General features: G+C 32.7%; 5 protein-coding genes across 8 annotated transcripts; 3 read left to right on the top strand and 2 right to left on the bottom strand.

Moving 5' to 3' along the window:
- On the bottom strand, positions 1,972-2,843 carry LOC104729307. The gene is made up of 2 exons (XM_010448244.2): positions 2,465-2,843; positions 1,972-2,361 (listed from the first exon to the last, which is right to left on the bottom strand). Exons 1-2 carry the CDS (start codon positions 2,767-2,769, stop codon positions 2,043-2,045), a joined length of 624 nt encoding a protein of 207 aa, XP_010446546.1. The 5' UTR covers positions 2,770-2,843; the 3' UTR covers positions 1,972-2,042.
- On the top strand, positions 3,523-7,079 carry LOC104729306 (trafficking protein particle complex subunit 12-like). Of its 2 annotated transcripts, none has more exons than XM_019233314.1 (2): positions 3,523-4,825; positions 6,796-7,079. In XM_019233314.1, exon 1 carries the CDS (start codon positions 3,589-3,591, stop codon positions 4,822-4,824), a length of 1,236 nt encoding a protein of 411 aa, XP_019088859.1. In that variant the 5' UTR covers positions 3,523-3,588; the 3' UTR covers position 4,825; positions 6,796-7,079. The 2 variants fall into 2 exon arrangements, with proteins under 2 accessions (XP_019088859.1, XP_010446545.1); XM_010448243.2 differs by lacking the exon at positions 6,796-7,079 and adding an exon at positions 5,111-5,442 and having other exon boundaries at positions 3,524-4,825.
- Positions 7,504-9,083, top strand: LOC104729305 (protein NEN4-like). Its single transcript, XM_010448242.1, has 5 exons — positions 7,504-7,948; positions 8,314-8,360; positions 8,450-8,513; positions 8,671-8,802; positions 8,880-9,083. Exons 1-5 carry the CDS (start codon positions 7,511-7,513, stop codon positions 8,970-8,972), a joined length of 774 nt encoding a protein of 257 aa, XP_010446544.1. The 5' UTR covers positions 7,504-7,510; the 3' UTR covers positions 8,973-9,083.
- Positions 12,365-15,031, top strand: LOC104729304 (inositol-3-phosphate synthase isozyme 1). Its single transcript, XM_010448241.1, has 9 exons — positions 12,365-12,631; positions 12,726-12,794; positions 12,902-13,037; positions 13,127-13,374; positions 13,477-13,703; positions 13,798-13,913; positions 13,993-14,169; positions 14,263-14,451; positions 14,535-15,031. The coding sequence occupies exons 1-9, from the start codon at positions 12,444-12,446 to the stop codon at positions 14,715-14,717; spliced, it is 1,533 nt and encodes a 510-aa protein (XP_010446543.1). The 5' UTR covers positions 12,365-12,443; the 3' UTR covers positions 14,718-15,031.
- LOC104729302 lies at positions 19,675-20,552 on the bottom strand. 3 transcript variants are annotated; one of them, XM_010448238.2, is made up of 2 exons: positions 20,121-20,552; positions 19,675-19,904 (listed from the first exon to the last, which is right to left on the bottom strand). In XM_010448238.2, the coding sequence occupies exons 1-2, from the start codon at positions 20,420-20,422 to the stop codon at positions 19,778-19,780; spliced, it is 429 nt and encodes a 142-aa protein (XP_010446540.1). In that variant the 5' UTR covers positions 20,423-20,552; the 3' UTR covers positions 19,675-19,777. The 3 variants fall into 3 exon arrangements, with proteins under 3 accessions (XP_010446540.1, XP_010446542.1, XP_010446541.1); XM_010448240.2 differs by having other exon boundaries at positions 19,675-19,909; positions 20,121-20,548; XM_010448239.2 differs by having other exon boundaries at positions 19,675-19,927; positions 20,121-20,540.

Here is a 22,246-nt window from a genome sequence, read left to right as displayed (position 1 = left end):
TAAACTGGTATTTATTACCATTTGTCCAACATTTATCAACTTGATTAGACGAGGAAAAGTCAATACAAATAAATCCGAGACAAGTTTTATTGTATACATGGCGGATCATCAGTAGGACGAGACAAGATTTTTCAAAGTTTGAAAATGTAACTAGTGACAGATGCATTTGTTTAGCAAAATCATAGCAATTCAGTAGCAGAAATGTTGAAAACATTTGTCATAAAATGCCAAATTGCCAAATTGCATTTGTCACTAGTTTTGTACTTGTACTGTCAACGCTTTTTTTATTGTTTTTTGGTTACATATTAGGTTCACATTTCTTAAAAAGAAGAATGTCTTGGATTATTATACAAAACAAATTTGGATTAGCATACCTAAATGGAAGTAATGAAGTAATACTTCACTTACCTTCCATCTCTCTCATTTCTCACCAAACTTCTTCTCTCTCCTTCTCTCTGTGTTTTTCGTCAATCCTAGATCATGATAATAATCCTTGTGATAATCTTTTCTCTTATAGATACATCTCGCTGTGGACTTGCTTTTGTTGTTGACTCGAAGGGATCAGGTAACTTCAGCAACGTCCAGGGAGCTGTCAACGCTGTCCCTGATTCAAGCAAGTACAAGACCCTTATCATTTGTCACAACTTTTGTTTTCTAACTGAAAATGCGAAATTGCATAACTAATATTGACTATCGATTGTTTACCACCTTGTGTAAATAATCAAACCAATTATGTATTATAATAATTCACCGGAGGTCGACGTGATCGAAAGCGTGCACCTAATGGGGACGTGCATGATTGTCTTCTCCAATATATTGTTGGCTCAAATTTACCCCAATTCGCCTACGTTATGGACCAATCTGGTGTGGCGTTGGTCTTGGGAAGTTTGTTCTACGCCAGTGCACCCTTGATCGTAAGCGTGCAACTAGCAACGATAACATGTTTTTGTAAATAAAAGAAGCTTGAAGATTTCCTTCGACACATGTATAAATTAAGTTTTTTAAAATAAATTCAAGATTTTGAGAATCTTATTATATAAAAATTAGTTTTCAAAGTTAGTAATTCATATAATCGCGACATGTGTCAAATATCTTATTATATAAACCTTAGTTTTCAAAGTTAGTAATTCATATAATCGCGACATGTATATCGATAATATTTTGACATGTGTAAAAAGAACATTTATTTAATAATTATAGGAAATTTTTTTAAAAACTAAAAATAAAAGAATTACAATTAATATTTTTGAAAGTATAGAAAATCAAAAGTAATCTATTATATAACTAATTCTAATAGAAAAGTTATCTAATAAATTATTAATTTCAATAGGAAAATATATGCAATTACTAAGAAAAATATATGCAATTAATAAGGAAAATATTGGCATTTATTATTTATTATAACCATATTGCATTTTTTAATTTTCACGTGGTTAATATAAAAGTAGTATTGGAAATAATGCTGATGAATTCATATATACGGACGATCATGGATTTCGTTTGCAAAAAAAAAAAAAAAAAGAAGTAGGATGTCAAGCTCTGGATGGAACGACGACATGATCCATAAGTATCACAGCAGTAGGAAAATTTGGTGATGCGAATAAGATAAAACTTATAGCGATATCGCACATAACATATGATTTAATCTCTTTAACAAAAAATAAAATATGATTTAATCTCTATAATTCATATAAATTTTAAAACTTGAGTTTTACGTACAGTTAAAAGACAAATTAAGTTTTGACGATAAAATCACCTTGAATCTCTAACGCAAGCTGAATTATCAACATTCGAGATACAATCCATAACTTTTATTTTCCTTAAAATGTACCTTGCATTTATTTTGTTTGTCCCCTTTTAACAACGATACCAATTTGAGTTTACAAGATGAATATATAATGGGAATGAAAAGGTGAGCCCAACTTGTGACTTTGTGAGAGTTAACAGGGAGAGAAATTGAGAGATTTCAGATTTGCTACCAAATTATATTAGTTAATCAAATTAGTTTAACACACACACAAATTGAAAACCAATAACGAAAATCAAACCATAACCTTTTTGAGATAATGATCTATAGAGGTCGCATGATAGACGCATGTTGGGTTCTTAGACTTAGTCGTCGCCATCGTCCATGAGCTCGAATCGAACCGCAAGACAACTTCATCACATACAAAGCTCATTGTCCCTGTGGTGTCTTCTCTACAATCGGGAAAAACAAACCGCGATGCAAACCGCACTTCACTCCTTTCTTTAACAATATCATCAAAAACGTTTTTTCCAGCTACACCGTTGATATCGTTTTCAGAAGCAACTACTGATACTCTAAGTAAATGAGGCCAATGGGGCTGGAGATTCTGGTACCTGAACAAGCAGAAAAGTTTGTAAATTCTTTGCTTATGAGTATATATAGAAACAACAAACTAAGATAAATCGGTTTAACAAAAAATAAAAAATCTACTATAACCTTTGTGGGGGTGAAGTAGCAACGATGACATGTTTGTAAATTAAAAAAACTTGAAGGTCTCCTTCGAGACAGATGTAGTCACCAGGAAGACTTGGGGGAGTTCTTATAAGTAAATCCCACTTCGCACTAGTAGAATTTTCTGTTATAGTAAAATTCATAGAAGCTATTGTAATATGTGGGCTGTTACGCGGATCTGAGACATAAACACCCCAACAAAACAAGACGATGAATAATAACATACAGACAACCCCCACGCACATGTTCCGCTCTTCAGGGGGAATGCAACGAGGTTTCTTGTTAGCCATTATTCTCTAATGTTGAGAAAGAGAGCACAAAGAAGATTAGAGATGTTTGAGTCTCCAATTACAGATCGTAAGAAAATTTCGTCATAAGCATATATATACAGACTTTCATTTCTTGTATAAGAGACTTTAATTGATAAGTATTGTGTCTCTGTTGGATATTAATTATCATTAATTTTATTATATAATAATACAATAAGAATTAAATTTTAAATGTAAACTAGCAAAGAAAAATATTATGAAATTTAAGTTCAAGATCTGAGAAACTTTAATATGATCATATATAATTGAGAACTTTATTCAACATATGACGGTAAAATATTTTTATACAATTTTCAATCAAATCAATGTATGTTATAGACTAGAACAAATCTCAGAAAATTGTAATTTATTAAATCATTTGGATGCAACAAATTTCATATAATCAATAAGAATGAAATTAAAATATTATTTTTATACACTAACACAATTTCCAGAATACTGAAACAGGGTTTATTTTAAAACGGGTTATAGCAACATTCAAATGCTAGAACATGGGTTAAATTTTAATTAATGTATAAATATAAGGGATAAAGATTTAAAATATGCAAAACATTAGTCATATACTCATATATATATATATAGTTAATCTACTAATCAAATTAAATTTTTCTTTTCTAAAATAAAATATAGCTCCGCGGGTAAAATCTAGTATTACCCACAAAATCGAATTTTGAAAGACCAAAAATAATCTTATTATTAGCTTAATGTTTGTAAAGACCAAAACGCAAATAGACCAAACCAGGTTTGCTTAATTTTTTTCGAAAACTCTCTCTTGCCACAATGTTCACGGAGTCATCATCTCCAGCGAAGGATCCGGATTCACCCGAATCCGAAACCCGACCCGAGTTCAATCCCTCCTCCACTGATTCCACCGCCACTACCAATCCCAACACCGTTCAAACCGCCATAGACTCAGACTCCCTCGAACCGACGACATTCGAATCAGCCTCATCAGATCTACCACCGGAACGATTCAATTCGCTCGACGAATTAACCCACGATCTCGGCTCGCTCCACGAGCTTTCAACCCGTGGCTCATGGCAAGCGATCCTCGAGAAGATATCTCAAGCCAGAGCTCTCTTCCTCCTCACAAAGCCTCACGAGCATCTCACTTATCTAACTTACCAAGTTATGGCTCTCGTCAAGCTCCGTCGCTCCGATGAAGCAGCGCATGAGCTTAACTCATTGCACGATTTCGACGGTACGCATTACAGGTACGAATCGTTCCCTGAGATTTACCCTAATCGGAAAGGATCTATGGTTCCTTTCTCTTTACGGTGGCTCTACGCTTTGATTCCGACTAAGCTTGGTAACCGTCAGGAAGGGTTAGATCGGTTATACGTTTTGCTTGACTTTGTTAGAGATCGAATCAGAGATAAAGAATCTCAGAATTTAGATGATTCTGTGGAGTTGTGGAAGAAGAGAGAGAGATTTGTGATGAGTTGCTTGTTAGGGTTTCATTTAGGTCACAAGGAGTTTGGGGTATCTTTGGATTTGATCAAGGGGTTGTTAAATCGTGATCCGTTAGACCCTGTTTTGATTTCGAAGCTAGGCTCTGTTCAAATGCAGTTTGGTGATATAGAAGGAGCTAAAGCCACGTTTGATCGTGTTGAGAAGATGTTGAATGAAGGAAAGAGCAATGGTTTGTTGAATGAAACACAGTTTAAGAATCTTGTGGGTAGGAATAAGGCTTTGGTTTATGTTGTGGCAAAGGACTATGTTTCTGCTGTGAGAGTGTATGACGAATGCATTGAAAGAGATAACTCGGATGCTATCGCTGTTAATAACAAGGCTCTTTGTTTGATGTACTTGAGAGATTTGTCTGATGCGATTAAGGTGATGGAGAGTGCTTTGGAGAGAGTACCAACTGCTGCTTTGAACGAGAGCTTGGTGGTTAACTTGTGTAGTATGTATGAGTTGGCTTATGTTAATCATACTGATGTCAAGCGGACGTTGAATAATTGGATTGCACGTGTTGCTCCTGATGATTATGATTCATCTAGTACCAGAGTTTGAGGTATTTTATATCTGTTTTTCCCTTGTCTAGGCTACTGATTGGTAATGTTATGATTAGTTGGATTAATGGAGAAGGTGTTTAAGAATCATGAAGATATTTGGTTAGCTAGTTAATAGAGATGATTTTGTCTAGCTCTATTCATAATCCATGTGAATCACCTAAACTGTTATGTTCAAAGGATTGGATAAACTAAAGATTCCTTGGATTTCGATACTGTATTCTTCTTAGTTCGTGAAACAATATATGGAGGTATCCAAATTGATCATCTATCATTCAAAATTGCAGGTTTTGAGAGCTAAGCAAAAAGGTAATTTAGCCAAAGAGTTTCTGTCTTCAGTGATGAAACAAATCAAGGATGTTGTTCTTGCTGGTTTTTTTGCCTCAGCTGGAGACTCTGTTGTTGATGCAATTACCGGCTTCAAATTCGTTGTAGTTTTCTGTTGTGTAAGCTAGCAAATGGTTTGTTACCCCCAGACACTTGGTAACTATCCTGCAATCATTTTTTTTTTTTGTCATACTCATCTTCTTACCTCAATTTCTGTAATACTTGCTGTTAATCACTAATGACGAGTGTTTGTTCTTTCAACTCTCCCCATGCACAGAGAGGTTTTGGGTTATCGAGTATTTAAAGCAATCTATTTTGAGTATTTCTAGTTCAGAGATCATATCAGGACTGGATCAATATACTTCGAATATGATCTATGGGGGTGGAGACATCGTATATGTATCTTCATCACAAATTAACAATATCAAAGAAAATCAGTTCTCTTACATTATGAATCTACCAAGTACCAACGAATTCTTTCATATAACAACCCATTTATTATTGGTTTGGATAAAGGTAAAAAGTAAAGATTAAAAAGTAAAGATTAAAAATTAAAAATTTCTCCACGAAGCTAAATAATCCCCATAGTAACCCTCCAACACAAACCTACGCCTAACTTGTATCATACGTAAACTCAAACCCCAAATTCACAATTCACAATGTATACACATACGGATTAGTTATTAATTATCATTAATTTTATTATATAATAATACAATAAGAATTAAATTTTAAATGTAAACTAGGAAAAAAAAGTATTATAAAATTTCAATAGTTATTATAATTGATATGAAAAGATATGAATATCTCCAAATCATTAAAAAAAATCTAAGTATGTAAATTAATTAATCTCAACATTATTAAAAATATTTAAATAGCCTAATCAAAAATATTAAATCAATAGAAATTTAGTATAAAACCACATAAATGATCGGATCTTTTTTTCCCATCTACTTAGTCGTCCGACAAATTATGGCTGCAAACGCTGGCGACGCTTACCGTCCACTCAACCGCGGCGAGGCAGAAGGTGGCGAGGAACAAGTCCATCCACGACGAAATGACTACCACCTCTTGCCTCAGATACGACGAAGGAACCAGAACAACGCACCAGAACCCAACAGATTTGACGACATCAGTTTGTTGGCCCTAACCACCAGCCTTAGCTTTGGCCTTGCAGCTCTACACGCGTCGAATGATAAGCTTGACGTGATCGGAAGCGTGAATCTAACGGGGACGTTCATGATTGTCTTCTCCAATATAATGTTGGCTCGAACTTACCCCAGAGTCGCCTACGTTATGGATCGATCTGGTGTGGCGTTGGTCTTCGGGAGTTTGTTCTACGCCAGTGCACCCTTGTTCTTCCCTTATCTAGGCTTTTAAGTGTCAAAGAACTGATTGGTAATGTTATGATTAGTTGGATTAATGGAGAAGGTGTAAGAATCATGAAGATATCTGGTTAGGTAGATAATAGAGATGATTTTGTCTCATGTGAATCACCTAAACTGTTATGTTCAAAGGATTGGTTTCATATATTACCATTAGATAAACTAAAGATTGCTTGAAATTTTTGATACTGTATTCTTCTTAGTCGGTGAAACAATATATGGAGGTATCCAAACTGATCATCTATCATTCAAAATTGCAGGTTTTGAGCTAAGCAAAAAGGTAATTTAGTCAAAGAGTTTCTGTCTTTAATGATGAAACAAATCGAGGATGTAGTTCTTGCTGGGTTTTTACCTCAGCTGGAGACTCTGTTGTTGATGCAATTACCGGCTTGTAGTTTTGTGTTGTGAAAGCTAGCTAATGGTTTGTTCCCCCCCAAAGACTTGGTAACCTTCCTGCATTCGTTTTTGTCATATTCATCTTTTTACAACGGTTTCTGTAATACTTGCTGTTAATCACTAATGACGAATGTTTGTTCTTTCAACTCTCCCCATGTACAGAGAGGTTTTGGGTTATCGAGTATCTAAAGCAATCTATTTTGAGTATTTCTAGTTCAGAGATCATATCAGGACTGGATCAATACTTCGAATATGATCTATGGAGGTGGGGACATTGTATATGTATCTTCATCACAAATTAACAATATCAAAGGAATCAATTCTCTTACAATATGAATCTACCAACGAACTCTTTAATATAACAATCCTTTTTTATTAGTTTGGATAAAGGAAAAGTAAAGATTCTTACTTACCCTACAGTGCAAAATTTTCTCCACGAAGCTAAATAATCCCTATAGTAACCCTCAAACATAAACCTACTCCTAACTTGTATCACACGTAAACGCAAATCTCAAATCCACAATATATACACATACCCACTCATAGGATTAACAAATCGAACATAAACCAAAACCTGCTATGGAGGTCCAAACATTTCCCAACGAAATCGTCTTCTTCGATCTAGAAACAACCGTACCGAACAAAGTAGGACAACATTTCCACATCCTAGAGTTCGGTGCGATCATCGTATGTCCAAGGAAACTCGAGGAGCTGGAGAGTTTCACAACGCTTATACAACCTAAAGACTTGTCTGTGGTCTCAATAAGGTCGTCTAGGTCAGATGGGATCACGAGGGATAAGGTTACGAACGCACCAAGTTTTGAAGATGTGGCTGAGAAGATTTATGGTTTGTTGAACGGCCGGATTTGGGCAGGTCATAACATCAGAAGATTCGATTGCGTTAGGATCAAAGAAGCTTACGCTGAGATCGGTAAAGCTGCGCCTGAACCCTCGGGGATCATTGATTCGTTGGGATTATTAAGTGACAAGTTTGGCAAAAGAGCTGGTAACATGAAGGTACTTATCCAAGATACTTTGTAAATAATATGGCATGTTTAGAAATTGATTTAGAAATCTAAGGTTCTAGTATATATAAAAAAGCTAATCTACATCTCTTTAAAATAATACTAAATTCATTAAATATCAGTTATTTATCTTTTTTTTTTTGGTTTTCCAGTCACACATCTATTTGTTTAATTACGTTACGAAATTTTGAAAAAAAAAAGAAGAAAAAAATCTCGTATATTTATAAAGATTAGAAACTTGCATAAAATTTCATAACACATCAGTCTATATAAAATAGCAAATGGAATTTAGATATGAAACGTACACTGGACCTCTTTGGGAAATTTAAATGTGTATTATTCATATTTTTGTTGTAGATGGCAAGTTTGGCAGCCTATTTTGGTCTTGGAGTCCAAAAGCACAGGTACTTAATCATTTTTTTTTCTGTGTGGTGCTATTAATATTACACTTTTCTTAAGATAAAATAACACACACATATGTCAAAAATTACAGGAGTCTTGATGATGTTCGAATGAATCTAGAGGTCCTCAAGCACTGTGCAACAGTGCTTTTCTTGGTATGTCGTATCCTCATTTTTTGTTCTTCTTAAATTTCTTTATTTCATAAATGTAAAGATATAAATTAACTCATTAATATATATATGTGTGTGTATCTTACCAAAAATATATATATATATATATATGTGTGTGTATATATATCCCATAAATATACAGGAATCTACACTTCCCAATCAGTTGGAAGGAAAATGGCAAAGTTCTTCAAAGATCATGACAAGAAGTCGAAGTAATTACCAAATAGCCCAAAGGGCAATGCCTTACTCGAAGGGTAGTAGTAGTCTCGTGAAGGTATAATAATGTTTTTTCTCTTTTAAAAAGTTAAAACTATATATGGAATTTAAATGTTCTTGTTTAAATCAATACAGATGACACAAAATGTGAAGAATCTGTTAAGCAAAGCTCAAGGCAATCAAACTCTCCAAAGCTTGATCAATCATTCTCATTCTTTGCTTAGATGATTATTGCGTCCCTCCTAGATATTAATTTTTATTTATTTATATATTGCACAAATGTTTACCTTCATTGACTATATTACGAAAGATTCAATAGAAAATTAATTATATTTGTAATTACTGTCTACTGACAACATATATTTAATTTTTACCTGAAATTTTATAGAGCACATAATATTTGTATTATTATTTAGTTATTACGATATATTGACAATAAGATTGTATATTGTTAATGACTTATATTTAGGGGGGTTATTGGTTTAGGATTCAGAAAGAATTTTAATGACTTTAAAAGTTTGTTGTTATTCAATCAAGACTTTTTAAAAATCTTTAAAAATTTGGTGTTATTGGTTGTGGATTTGTAAAAAATTATCTAAAATCTTGATAAATCTAGTGTTATTGGATTAAGAGTCTTATAAAGTCATGAAAAGTTTTATGTTATTCAATTAAAACAAAAGAATCTTGGATTGTTAATGAATTCAAATTTTGTGTTATTTGTTTAGGATTTTATATCATTTCCTTCATAACAAAAGTCATGAAAACTCTTTCATCAAATAGAAAGATTTTGAAAGATTTTACAAGATTAGGAAACACAAATCAGCAAGATTTAAAATAACTTCCTAAACAATCTATTATAGTATCCGTCATTTTTACTTTCTAATTTTCTATGATTTTAAAAGTCAGCAAGATTTTTAAAAACACAAAGTCATTAAAATTCTTTCTAAATCATAAACCAATACCTCCCCCTTATATTGTGATAAGGACATGCATGTCCCTTAGTTTTAGCATCTTTGAGCTTATCCTAGTTAAGGAGTCTCTTGTATAAATACACAAGTCGTGAACTTGACAAAACAAGTTGGTTTGATATCAAAACTCTACACGATATGAATTGGATAAATATTTCCATGTGATTAGAAGCAAAAAAAGAGTTATACAGAGTTGCATTTAAATTATGTATTCTAATACAATTGTAATAACAAAATATATACCACATCAGAATAATAATACAAATAAAAATAAAACTATAATAATTGTTAGATATGTTTACCATTTGTCGTATTATCTACGATTTATCTATATTTTAAGGTAATATATTTTTTTAATCATTTTGTCGTATGTAATCATTTGTTTAAAATTTATATTTTGGATATGCTCTTTATCGTAATATAAAATTAATATGTCAACGTGAAAATTTGTCCAACTTAAAATAAATTTTTTTGCATTTAACTTTGGATAAGCTCATGATCAAAATTTAATGTTAATCATTGCTCCGTTTAAATTGGAAACCGTTTATCCGTTATCAACGTGAATACAAAATAAATTATGTCTATGTCGATAAGAACATAAAATGTACATGATTGCAGTTAAATTGTTTATTATGGTTGTTATAATTATATATATTAAATACCAAATCAGATTGCAGACAGAAAAAAACTAAAAATATATTCGTAGTAACAGCTGAATATGTTTACTTTTTGTCGTATTATCTATTATTAATTTTATCGTAATAGTTTTAATTATCTTTGTCGTATTTAATCATTTGTTTGAGCATTCAATTTTGGATAAAATCTTTATCATAATTTAAAATTAATTCAGCTTGAAATTTTGTCCAATATGAAATCATTTTTATTTGTTTGTGAATTTAGTTTTAGATAAGCTCGGGGTCAGAACTTGAATTTCAATTTTTACTCTGCTTAAATTGGAAACAATTTATCCGTTGTTACTTGTTAGTAATGAAACAAAATGAAATATGTGCTCTATATCCATATTATATAATTGTAACTAAATTTTGTATTTGGTTCACACAGTAGTATTTCGAAAAAATTAAAATAATAACCAGTATATATGTCTGCTTTATATCGTTTTCACTACGGTTTTTTTTAGATTACATTTCTTTGATTGAGAATTAATTATGGATAAGCTTCGTTTCATGAAATAGTTGGACATAATTAAGCGTACCAGAAATTTCCTATACATCAACATCATGTATACCACAAATGATAAAATGGGTGAAAATAAAAATTGAAAGTGAAATAAAGAGAAGTATGTGGCGTGGAGGAATATAACCAAAGAGTTCACAAAGGGAAACAAATTATCAATCTACAAACGTACGTATGGCCACAACCATGCCTATCAAACTTTTTCAAAGCCATTCCAAGATATATATGTCCAAGCACCTTTTTTCTATATCTTTTTTTCATACTCCATTAATTGAAACTAGTTTTTGGATTCAGATTTTGAGAATCTTCTTATGTCGACTAGAGCTTTTATATCTTCTTTATGTAGGTTGTTTCAAAAAATCAGCATATATGATAGGAGAGCCAAATAGAAATGTAAAAAATACAAGACCAAATCACATTACATAATAAAGGCATGTCATGTATATTTAACAATGACTAATCAATTTTTTTTGTGAAAATCCGTAAATAGAAGTTTACATCTCGTTTCGTATGATATCGCTCACACACTCACGTTGTTAGTCAATCCGAAACCTCAGATTTGGCTTTGTTCTAAACTTCTAAGGACAACCCACGTTGGTTCTTCTGCTTCTTCTGTTGCCTAGTTAATTTTATCAGGCGTTATTATGCAAAGTTGTTTAAATATTTAAGTGAACTGAAATGATTTGGTGTGACTTGAGGACATGAAAGACACGTGAACAGTCAAACCAAACTAGTAGAAAAAGTGTGAAAGTAATTTTATACTATATAAAATCAATGTTTTTAGACTATTTAACCTTGAAATCATCGGCATTTTGACTACATTAATCATGTTATGCATAATGCCAAATTACTAAACATAAAAACGTCTCTAATTTACAAAGGAGGGTGATGAAGTAAAATTCACGTGTGCTTCAAACCCCAGTCAACAAAAGATTCCATTGGAAGTTGGAACCCACTTTAACGGCGACAAAAAAGTCTTTTAACGGTCCTACTCTTTTTTGTTGTTCCAAACGAACGTTAACTACGATGTTAACTTTCTCACGCGCTAATCACTGCACGTGATTCCTACACTGACCCCGTGACAGCTAAAATAGTGGTTCGTGTTGTTCACTCTCTGGCCTCCGTAACTGACGAAGCGCACTAACTGTAACGGACCTAAATGGTCCCATCGCTTGACGAAACTGAGAGAGTAAACAGAAGTAACTAACGGTTGTTCGAGTACTTTGAAAACCATCATCAGCAAAAACAACGCCACGTGTATGGACCAGATATCTGACGTGTCATTTTTTTTCTCCTCCGCACCTCTCACGTGTGAGAGACCCCACACGTGTGTTCTCACTATGTTAAACCAGAAGCATCATGAGCTCTCACATGCATTGGGCAAATAGGGACCACTAACCACTGATATGACGACACGTGTCTCTATCTCCCTCACTGTCTCGTCTATATAAACTCCCACTTCCTCCGCTGATTAAGAGAAGCACTAAAACAAAGCGATATTACAAAACAAAGAAGCAAATTTTCTTTTATTTCGAAAATGTTCATTAAAGACTTTAAGGTTGAGAGCCTGAACGTGAAGTACACTGAAAATGAGATTCACTCTGTGTATGATTACGAGACGACCGAGGTTGTGCATGAGAACGTCAATGGTACTTTCCAATGGATTGTTAAGCCAAAGACTGTCAAATACGATTTCGTTACCGATACTCGTGTCCCCAAATTAGGGTAATTAATTACGTACTCTTTTTTTATTTTTTTACCAAAGTTTCGATCTTCTTGATTTCTCCGTCGTTCAATTTTGATTTGTTTTTCGTTAAAGGGTTATGCTTGTGGGTTTGGGAGGAAACAATGGATCAACTCTCACCGCTGGTGTTATTGCCAACAAAGAGTGAGTCTTTTTATTTTTTTTTGTTGGATAGAATCCTTGTAACGATTTATATATTTGATTTTGTTTTTTTCTTGTCGGAAAATATAATTGAATTTAAAAATAAACAGAGGAATCTCGTGGGCTACGAAGGACAAAGTGCAACAAGCGAACTACTTCGGCTCACTAACTCAAGCATCATCCATTCGTGTTGGATCTTTTAACGGTGAAGAGATCTATGCTCCTTTCAAGAGTCTTCTTCCTATGGTCTGTTTTCTATAACAAACATGATTACCTTCATCCTGAGATGGTTTATGTTATATTGAATTTTGGGGTTTTTGTTGTTGGCAAAACAGGTGAATCCGGATGATGTTGTGTTTGGAGGATGGGACATAAGTGATATGAACTTAGCAGATGCCATGGCTAGAGCCAAGGTTCTTGATATCGACTTGCAGAAACAGCTGAGGCCTTTCATGGAGAACATTGTGCCACTCCCTGGGATCTTCGATTCTGATTTCATTGCTGCCAATCAAGGCTCACGTGCTAACCACGTGATCAAAGGTACCAAGAAGGAACAAATCGACCACATCATCAAGGACATGAGGTAATAATAATATAGTGTGTTTAAAACAGAGTTTTTCTTGCTTGTTGAATTAAATCTCCTCTGTTTCGTGATTTTTATTCTTGTGATGTTTTGGATCTTTAGGGAGTTTAAGGAGAAGAATAAGGTGGATAGGGTTGTGGTTCTCTGGACGGCTAACACAGAGCGTTACAGCAATGTGGTCGTTGGGTTAAACGACACAATGGAGAATCTCATGCAGTCTGTGGAGAAGGATGAGGCCGAGATATCTCCTTCAACGCTTTATGCTATTGCTTGTGTTCTTGAAGGCATCCCGTTCATCAATGGAAGCCCTCAGAACACCTTTGTTCCAGGTTTCATATACTTGAAAGTTTTTAGTCATCGATCAATCAAAAATTGGGAATCCTTACTGTTTTTTGACTGATTTTCTTGTGGGATTTGTTGTAGGTCTTATTGATTTGGCGATCAAAAACAATGTTTTGATCGGTGGAGATGATTTCAAGAGTGGTCAAACCAAGATGAAATCTGTCTTGGTTGATTTCCTCGTTGGTGCAGGAATTAAGGTTTGTTTTAACTTGTCTATCAAGTCACACTCTTTCTTGTTAGTGAAGAAATTTGTCAAAAGATGTGTGTTTTATATAGCCTACTTCAATTGTGAGCTACAATCACTTGGGGAACAACGATGGAATGAACCTCTCAGCTCCACAGACATTCCGATCTAAGGAGATCTCCAAAAGCAATGTCGTGGACGATATGGTTGCTAGCAACGGTATCCTCTTTGAGCCTGGGGAACACCCGGACCATGTTGTGGTCATCAAGGTATAGCTAGAAACCATAGAGACAATCAAAACCTGTTTCCGCTACGACATCTTCCATTACCCATTGATCCTATTTGTGTCTTTTGTTTTGCAGTATGTACCGTATGTTGCTGATAGTAAGCGAGCGATGGACGAGTATACATCAGAGATTTTCATGGGAGGGAAGAACACAATCGTGATGCACAATACCTGTGAGGACTCTCTCTTAGCTGCTCCAATCATCTTGGATCTTGTTCTCCTTGCGGAGCTCAGCACCAGGATCCAGTTCAAATCCGAGGGAGAGGTTTGTGAATTAACAATACATTTACGGTCTTCAATTGTTGTTAAGCAGGATTTAATTTGATGTTTTGATTCGTTTGCTGGCAGGGAAAGTTTCATTCGTTCCATCCTGTTGCCACCATACTCAGCTACCTCACCAAGGCACCGCTGGTTCCGTCGGGAACGCCGGTGGTTAACGCGCTGTCTAAGCAGCGGGCTATGCTGGAGAACATTCTTAGGGCGTGCGTTGGACTGGCCCCGGAGAATAACATGATCTTGGAATACAAGTGAAGAAGAAGAAGAAGAAGAAGAAGGGATTAAAACAATCCCCTTAAATAGCCCATAATTTAAGTTATTAATTTGGGTCTTTGTATTGTGTTTTATTTTATGTTTAAAATTTATGAAAGCATGTGTATCTGATTTGATCTCTGTAGGGTGTGAAGTAACTTGTATTTGTAGTAATCCGAATGGGTTGGTATATTTTACAAGTGTTTCTTCTATAGGTTGGAGACCAAAAAATTTCAGTATCGCTTATATGATTCGGTTTGGTATGTATGTAACCAGCTTTTATATATTGAGATATTTAATCATGGTTTCGGTCCCAATATTGATGATCTACGAGAGAGTGTGTATGAACAACTTTTTTGATGATCTACGAGAAAGTTGGTATGTGTGTAACCAACTTTTTTTTAATGTTTATCCGACTGGCGATCTCTTTTCCACTATTAACTTTTTTACTGTTTACATAATTACATTTTAAACAACTCTTTAAGTAATTTTTTATAAATTTATAATACCATGACCGATATAAACTATTATTTATAGAGGTATTAAAAAAGTATACATTTAAAAATAAAATTTAATCATTATAGTTACGTTTTTAATACATAAGAAATTTTAGATATAGTACAATATTAAAAAAGTAAGTTCTAAATATTTATGATAATATTATATTAATTACTAATTTATTGTATTAATCAAACAATATATATTGACAAAGAGTTTTAAAAATTTATATTAACATATTGAACTCATGTTGAACTTATAACACCAAGGAAAAAAATTCTTAGAAAAAATCCTTATGACTCGACGATGCGTAAGCTATGTTCTCAATGTGTTTTAGATGTTCTCACTTAGACTAATTGTTTAAAAACAAAAAGTTTATATAAAATTGAAATAAATGATTTTAGGTTTTTTATTTTAGAAAAAGAAAAGAAAACTCCTCTTTTTAAAAATTAGTGTAAATGTTAAATCTATGTTACGTGAATACATATTGAACTTATAACACCAAACTGACGGACCAGAGGAAAATTCCTTAGGACTGGATGCCTAAGCTCGGTTTGTTCTCAACGTGATTAAATTTAACACTTAAACTAATTTTAAAAAGAAAACCATTTCATTTTTTAAATATTTGTGAATTAAATTATTTTAGGTTTATTAGAAAAAGTATTTTGGAAAAAGAAAACTCTCTTTTAAAAATGGAAAAAGAAAACTCTCTTTTAAAAAATTAGTGTAAATGTTAAATCTATGTTACGTGAATACATGTTGAACTTATAACACCAAACTGACGGACCAGAGGAAAATTCCTTAGGACTGGATGCTTAAGCTCGGTTTGTTCTTAACGTGATTAAATTTAACACTTAAACTAATTTTTAAAAAGAAAACCATTTACATTTTTAAATATTTGTGAATGAAATTATTTTAGGTTTATTAGAAAAAATATTTTGGAAAAAGAAAACTCTCTTTTTAAAAATTAGTGTAAATGTTAAATCTATATTACGTGAATACATGTTGAACTTATAACACCAAACTGACGGACCAGAGGAAAATTCTTTAAGACTGGATGCCTAAACTCGGTTTGTTCTCAACGTGATTAAATTTAACACTTAAACTAATTTTTAAAAAGAAAACCATTTACATTTTTAAAATATTTGTGAATTAAATTATTTTAGGTTTATTAGAAAAAGTTTTTTTGAAAAAGAAAACTCTTTTTTTTTTTAAATTAGTATAAATGTTAAATCTATATTACGTGAGTACATGTTGAACTTATAACACCAAACTGACGGACCAGAGGAAAATTCCTTAGGACCTATGTTGCATGGAAACTCTTTTTGAGGTGCGTTTCCTGTTTCCGAAACGTTTCAGAAACGGAAACTCGGAAACAAGTCACAGAAACACGTTTCCTAAAAATCTCCGTTTGGAAACACGATGGAAACTCCGTTTCTGTTTTGGAAACTTAACGGAAACTTTTATAATTTCAAAATTTAATAAATAAATTGAAAATATAAGAATTCATGATACATATAATGATAAAAAATATAATATCATTAGTAGCTTAAAAGTTAATCCCTAAATATATTGTGATGATGGTCAAAAAAATTGATTTTGAACGTTTATTTTGATACAGTTTTACTTTTAATTAAACTATTTAATATTTATGTTTTGAATTTGTATTGTTTCATATTTTTTTAATATGGTTTTTATGTTTGAGGATTCATTATATCTCTCTATATATATATATATAGCTATACATATATATATATGTTTCCTACACGTTTCCATTACTTAATTTTTGAAAAAACCCGTTTCCCGTTTCCGAAACGTTTTGTTTCCGCGTATCCGTTTCCGTTTCCATGCAACCTAGCTTAGGACTGGATGCATAAGTTCGGTTTGTTCTCAACGTACTTAAATTTAACACCTAACTAATTTTTGGAAAGAAAAAAAGTTTAATTTTTATTTAATTTTGTTTTGTCAATTAAATTTAATTATTAGTTTTATTTTATTTTTTAAGTATTTTTGGAAACGAGAAAGAAAAAAGAAGGAAACAAAAGAATACCTGGTTGAAGTTGGGTAGCAAAGAGAGAGTCCACACTATGATGTTCCACACTATGACCCAACGCAACGTAGTTCCCTCATGATATCCACCGGTTAGAACAAACGATGACGCTCTGGTTTTTTTTTTTCTGGAAAAAGGAAATATTGATGAAGAAACTAAAAAAAAAATCATTATTATTTAATATTTTAATAAAAAAAATAAAGAAGGAACAAACCTGTGAATTGCTGTTATCGATCGGCGACGAAGCACTCCCACTCTGTTTTGGTGATCTTCTTTTTCATCATCATTCTCTCAGTCTCAGGCAAGCTATACGGAACTGAACTGATATGATCGATCGATCGTCGAAACACCCTGATATTCTTCTCATTACATCATTCCCGACTGGCTAAGACAGAGGAGACCACTGAAAACTGCTGAGACTAGATGCTTTCCGCTCCCATAAAAAAAAGCTTACGGGTGAGAGAAACTTGTTGTTGCAGTGGCAGTGATCATTCATTTAACCACGAAACGTAGATGCTACTAAAGCTCTCTCATGGCTTTACTTCAATTAATGTCGGATCTCTGTATGATCCTCTCTGTTTCGAAAGAAGAAATAAAAAAAGAATATAGATGAAAAGAATTAGATTTTGTGATTTCGTTCTCTCGTTTCTCGAAGAAGAAGAAAGTAGAGTCAAAAAGGGTTTGGTTTCAAGAGAGAATATGAGAATTTTTTATTTATAAGCAGCAGAAAGGGTTTGGTTTTTTTTTTCAGACGAAACGAAAAAGGAAATTGTCGATTTGATTTGTTTCTTTTTTTCCCTATTTTATTACAACGGTTACTTTTACTATTTTACTATTTTACTGCTAACGGTCATCATATCTTTTTTTTTGAAATGGTTTTGGACCGTTAATTATTCTCACTGTAGTGTAGAGCTTCGTATTTGTGTAATAGACCAGCTTTTTACTGTATATTTTTGAGATAGCAGGTAGCAAGCACTTGCACTTCACAGATTTTAAAACCTAATTGTCGTTTTCATAATAATTCTATTATTTTGAAAAACTAAGTGTACAATTTAAATTTGGAGGAATAAATAACAAAATATGGACCGATTCTTTGATTCATAAACCATTGAAAAGAAATTAAAATAGTACTATTACCATAGCATCATCAGTGACCTCAATGACTTTTTTTTTATTAATGAAATAAGAGACACTGATATATACTAATTTTGATTAAAGAATAAAGATTATACCCTGATACCAAATGAATCTAGTTATTTCCCCTCAAATTATATTTTTATCGATGATTAAACAATAAACAATTTAATTAGTAATGAAGACAAAATATGATGACTCCGGAAACTCCAACAACTAAGCCTTGAAGTTTGGAGTTCAGAAGACTAGCTAGTGAAGAAAAAAACTAATTATATAAATAATCCATAGACTAATTATAAACCTAATCCTATCTACTGATCCTTTTCCATAAACCATTAATATACAGAGAATCTTTCAATTATTGAGCATCATGACATGCAGTACTTTGTTTTAATTTAAGTATCGTTTCAAAAGAATTTTTCTGTTTTCAAATTTTCAAAAATCCAATATCAGTTTTAGATATATATTATATGAAAATAATAAATTTTAAAACTTGTACTTAATTTTGCGACATGCATGGAAAAATAATTTTCTAGCACAGAGTACTCTTCCATATAGATATTATATAGCGTATGTTGTTTTTACATCATCATGCATATGATTTTTTACAGCATGCATGTATAAACTTTTATACGACATGTTAAACTTTTCAGTATGTATAAATATTTTTGTTATTACATGTTTTGAATTTCTTCTGTTATATATTAGTAAAATAGCAAATGGTTATTAATATTAGGTCATCACTAAGCTTTGATCGGTGTGTGACGAGTGTTCGCATTAGTTTACTCTACACCTCATTATTAATCATCAGACGCTTTCGTCGTCACGAGACAGTGACCTCCATTTTAAAATCCATTATTTAAACATTTTTTGTCGAAATTTCCACCAATTATTTCTTGACAAAACTATTATATATCACAAGAAAGTTCATAATGTCACATTGGAATTATTCACACTGTCACTATTCATGTACTAGCTATAGAATACGGCAAAGGATGTGACTTTTATAACATAATTTATAGTAGTACCTTTTATCAATTAATTTCTTAATTACTGTGAGTTGCATATGGTGTTGATATTTATTGGCTTACAAAGTAATTATTAAAACGAGGTTCGTGGTGCGCTTACTTCAACCTTCACTAGCTCGTAAAGTTTGCTGTTTTAGTATAAATTACTCGTTCTTTTAGCTAAATTAGTTAATGTTACAAAAATAGTAATAAAATAGCATATCCTCAAAACTAAATAAACTCGGATTTAAAGAAAAGAGACAAGATAAAATAGTATATCCTTAAAACAATATATATATGCAGGACCTGAAAGATAGTTAATAGTTTCATTACATAATGGAGACTAATTAATGATTAAAAACAACGATCTCAAGTTAAGAAAGCACACACGAACTTAAGAGTAATAGCAAATTTGAGCCATGCATATTTTTCATTTTGGTGATTGTACGGCGCGGTTTCTTGTTTTGCCTTCGTCGTGCTCCATTTGTTGTTCTCTGCATTCTACGCTACAAAACGCGTCCCCTCTACAATTTATTTACGTATATATATATAAATATAACTTCGTGATACATTAGAAAAGGAGAAGTAATTAAATCTTTGATTCGTACTATTAGATAAAATAAATAATTTTCATAATTTGGTGGTACGCGATAGCTAGTAGTCAAAGGTTTAAAAATGAAAAATAACTAAGGAAAAAGGCAAGTAATGTAAACATACTTGTACATGTAAATATCACGACCGGGAGCTAAACGGCGTTTGCACAAGCCACAGTTTCCAAGAAAAGACGACGACGACGAGGACGGTGATGATCTCCCACCGTCTTGGCTCTCGTTCCTCCGGTGATTTGTGGGCGACAAAATCCCCAAGAACCGCTGGTCGTAATTGTTTCCGCCGTCTACCACCGTCATAGCTACGTCAGAGTCTTGACCGGAGGTCTGATCATCGTCAACCTCGACGGTGATCCTCGTTATGCTTGTGGTTCTCTGCATTTGAGGCCGTGGTCGATTCCCTATCAACATATTATTGTTTCTAAAACGAAAAAAAAAGAAAAGTGTTTTTGTTTTCTCTATACTACAATTTAGATTGTTGCTTGGAGAGGGGAATTGTGTGTAACCATGCCACTCAGTTTAAATATACACGCAATCATATGGTGTATTGATTATTATAATTCACGCCTACGTATTTACTCGTAATGCTTAATACAGTATGATAATGATTAATTAAAGATTCAATTATTATTCCTTAGGGTCTTTATTGGTAGGCCAATAATTTCAGATATTTGGTCTGTGGACGCCAAACATCCCTCCGTTCCCAGTTATATTTAATTTTCGACAAGAAATAAAGAAGCCATAATTTGTTTTCAAATTTATTTTTATACGTTTTTTACATTTATAAATTGATATCCTCTAGATTTGGTATATAGAAAAGATTTTTTTGTTTTGTTGGTATCCTTTATTATTTGAATTTTGAGTGTTGATTCCATATACAAATGATTTAGAGCAGTTTCCCCCAAAAATAATAGTGTCGACATTATATAATGTTAATGAACATATTGGGTGGGTCTTTACTCTTTACTCTTTAGGAGGCATACGTACGAAAAGTCAAGGCTTGCAAGATTGCTTCAATTACTACATGTATTAGTTAGTGTATGCGAATCGTAAGGATTATAACATTACACGTACTAAAAAGTCTAAATTTATAGTAGAACTTTGAGACAGTAACCAGTAATTAAACCCAACACATATGATTAAGGTCACGCCGTTAAATGATTGTGAAATTATTCTTCAAAGTTGCTCTCGAGTACTCTTCCAATATAAAACCTTTCATGTAAGGTCGGATTTAGAGACTCCAAAAAGCGCTTCATACTTTATTTTTATAGCTCACAGTTTAAAAAATTTGAACTTTTGATAGATAAATGGATCAAAACACTATATACTATATATATTATTCTCCATACCATCATCATCTTACAATATGCAAAATTTTCTCCCATATCTCACTTCCAAGAAGTTATTATATCCCTTTAACCTCCATTCTTTCTTGTCCCTCGTCATATATATATTATTATATATCCCTTTTAATTTTAATATACTTGAGTGTGTTTGACAATTTGGTTTTGACTCGACTCATACACAGACTAAAGCCCAGGTTTCAAGGAGCCGTTAGGGACGAAAAAAAAAAGAAGGGCAATTTGCTCAAACCCAAAAACAAATGCACGATTCTCCATACTAAAGAGTTCCCTCCCTTAGGTGGCCCAATTAGGTTAAAGTTAAACCGAACGATTAAGTAAGCGTTTCTTTTTTTTTTGTCTTCTCAATCCACCACTGGTCATAGACCGAATTAAATCAATCTTTGGAAGATTCAACGATTACCAAATCACAAAAAAACAGAAGATTATGGAATAGATACGTTAAGCTTTGACTTGGTTTTCCCTCATTCTCTTTCCCTGCTCGGTCCATTCACAACTAGTATAACCAAATAAATAAATAAAAGTAACGAGCTTCACATAACTCCCCTTCTCATAAGTTTAATTAAATAAATAATAAAGAAAACAAAAATATTCAAAATGTGTAGCTTTCATGTTCATATTCAAAAATAAAATAGATTTTGTAGTTTCTAGAGAGAGAGAATCTGAAAAATTTTGGGCTAGGATTTTGATTTTCTCACTGCTTTAACTTTTATTTTTTTCTAGCTCAGCTTTTGGAGTAATGATACTGATGTGTATTGGAATGAACTAAAATCTCTGCAATTTCTTTACGACTAATAATATTTTAATTTCTTCACGTAAAACGATAACAAACCAAGAAGACAAAAATGTCTTCACACCCATCTCTCTACTCTCT

This window comes from Camelina sativa, chromosome 12 (genome assembly GCF_000633955.1).
Source record: "Camelina sativa cultivar DH55 chromosome 12, Cs, whole genome shotgun sequence".
NCBI lineage: Eukaryota > Viridiplantae > Streptophyta > Magnoliopsida > Brassicales > Brassicaceae > Camelina > Camelina sativa.
This window is presented reverse-complemented; position numbering and strand designations above follow the sequence as displayed.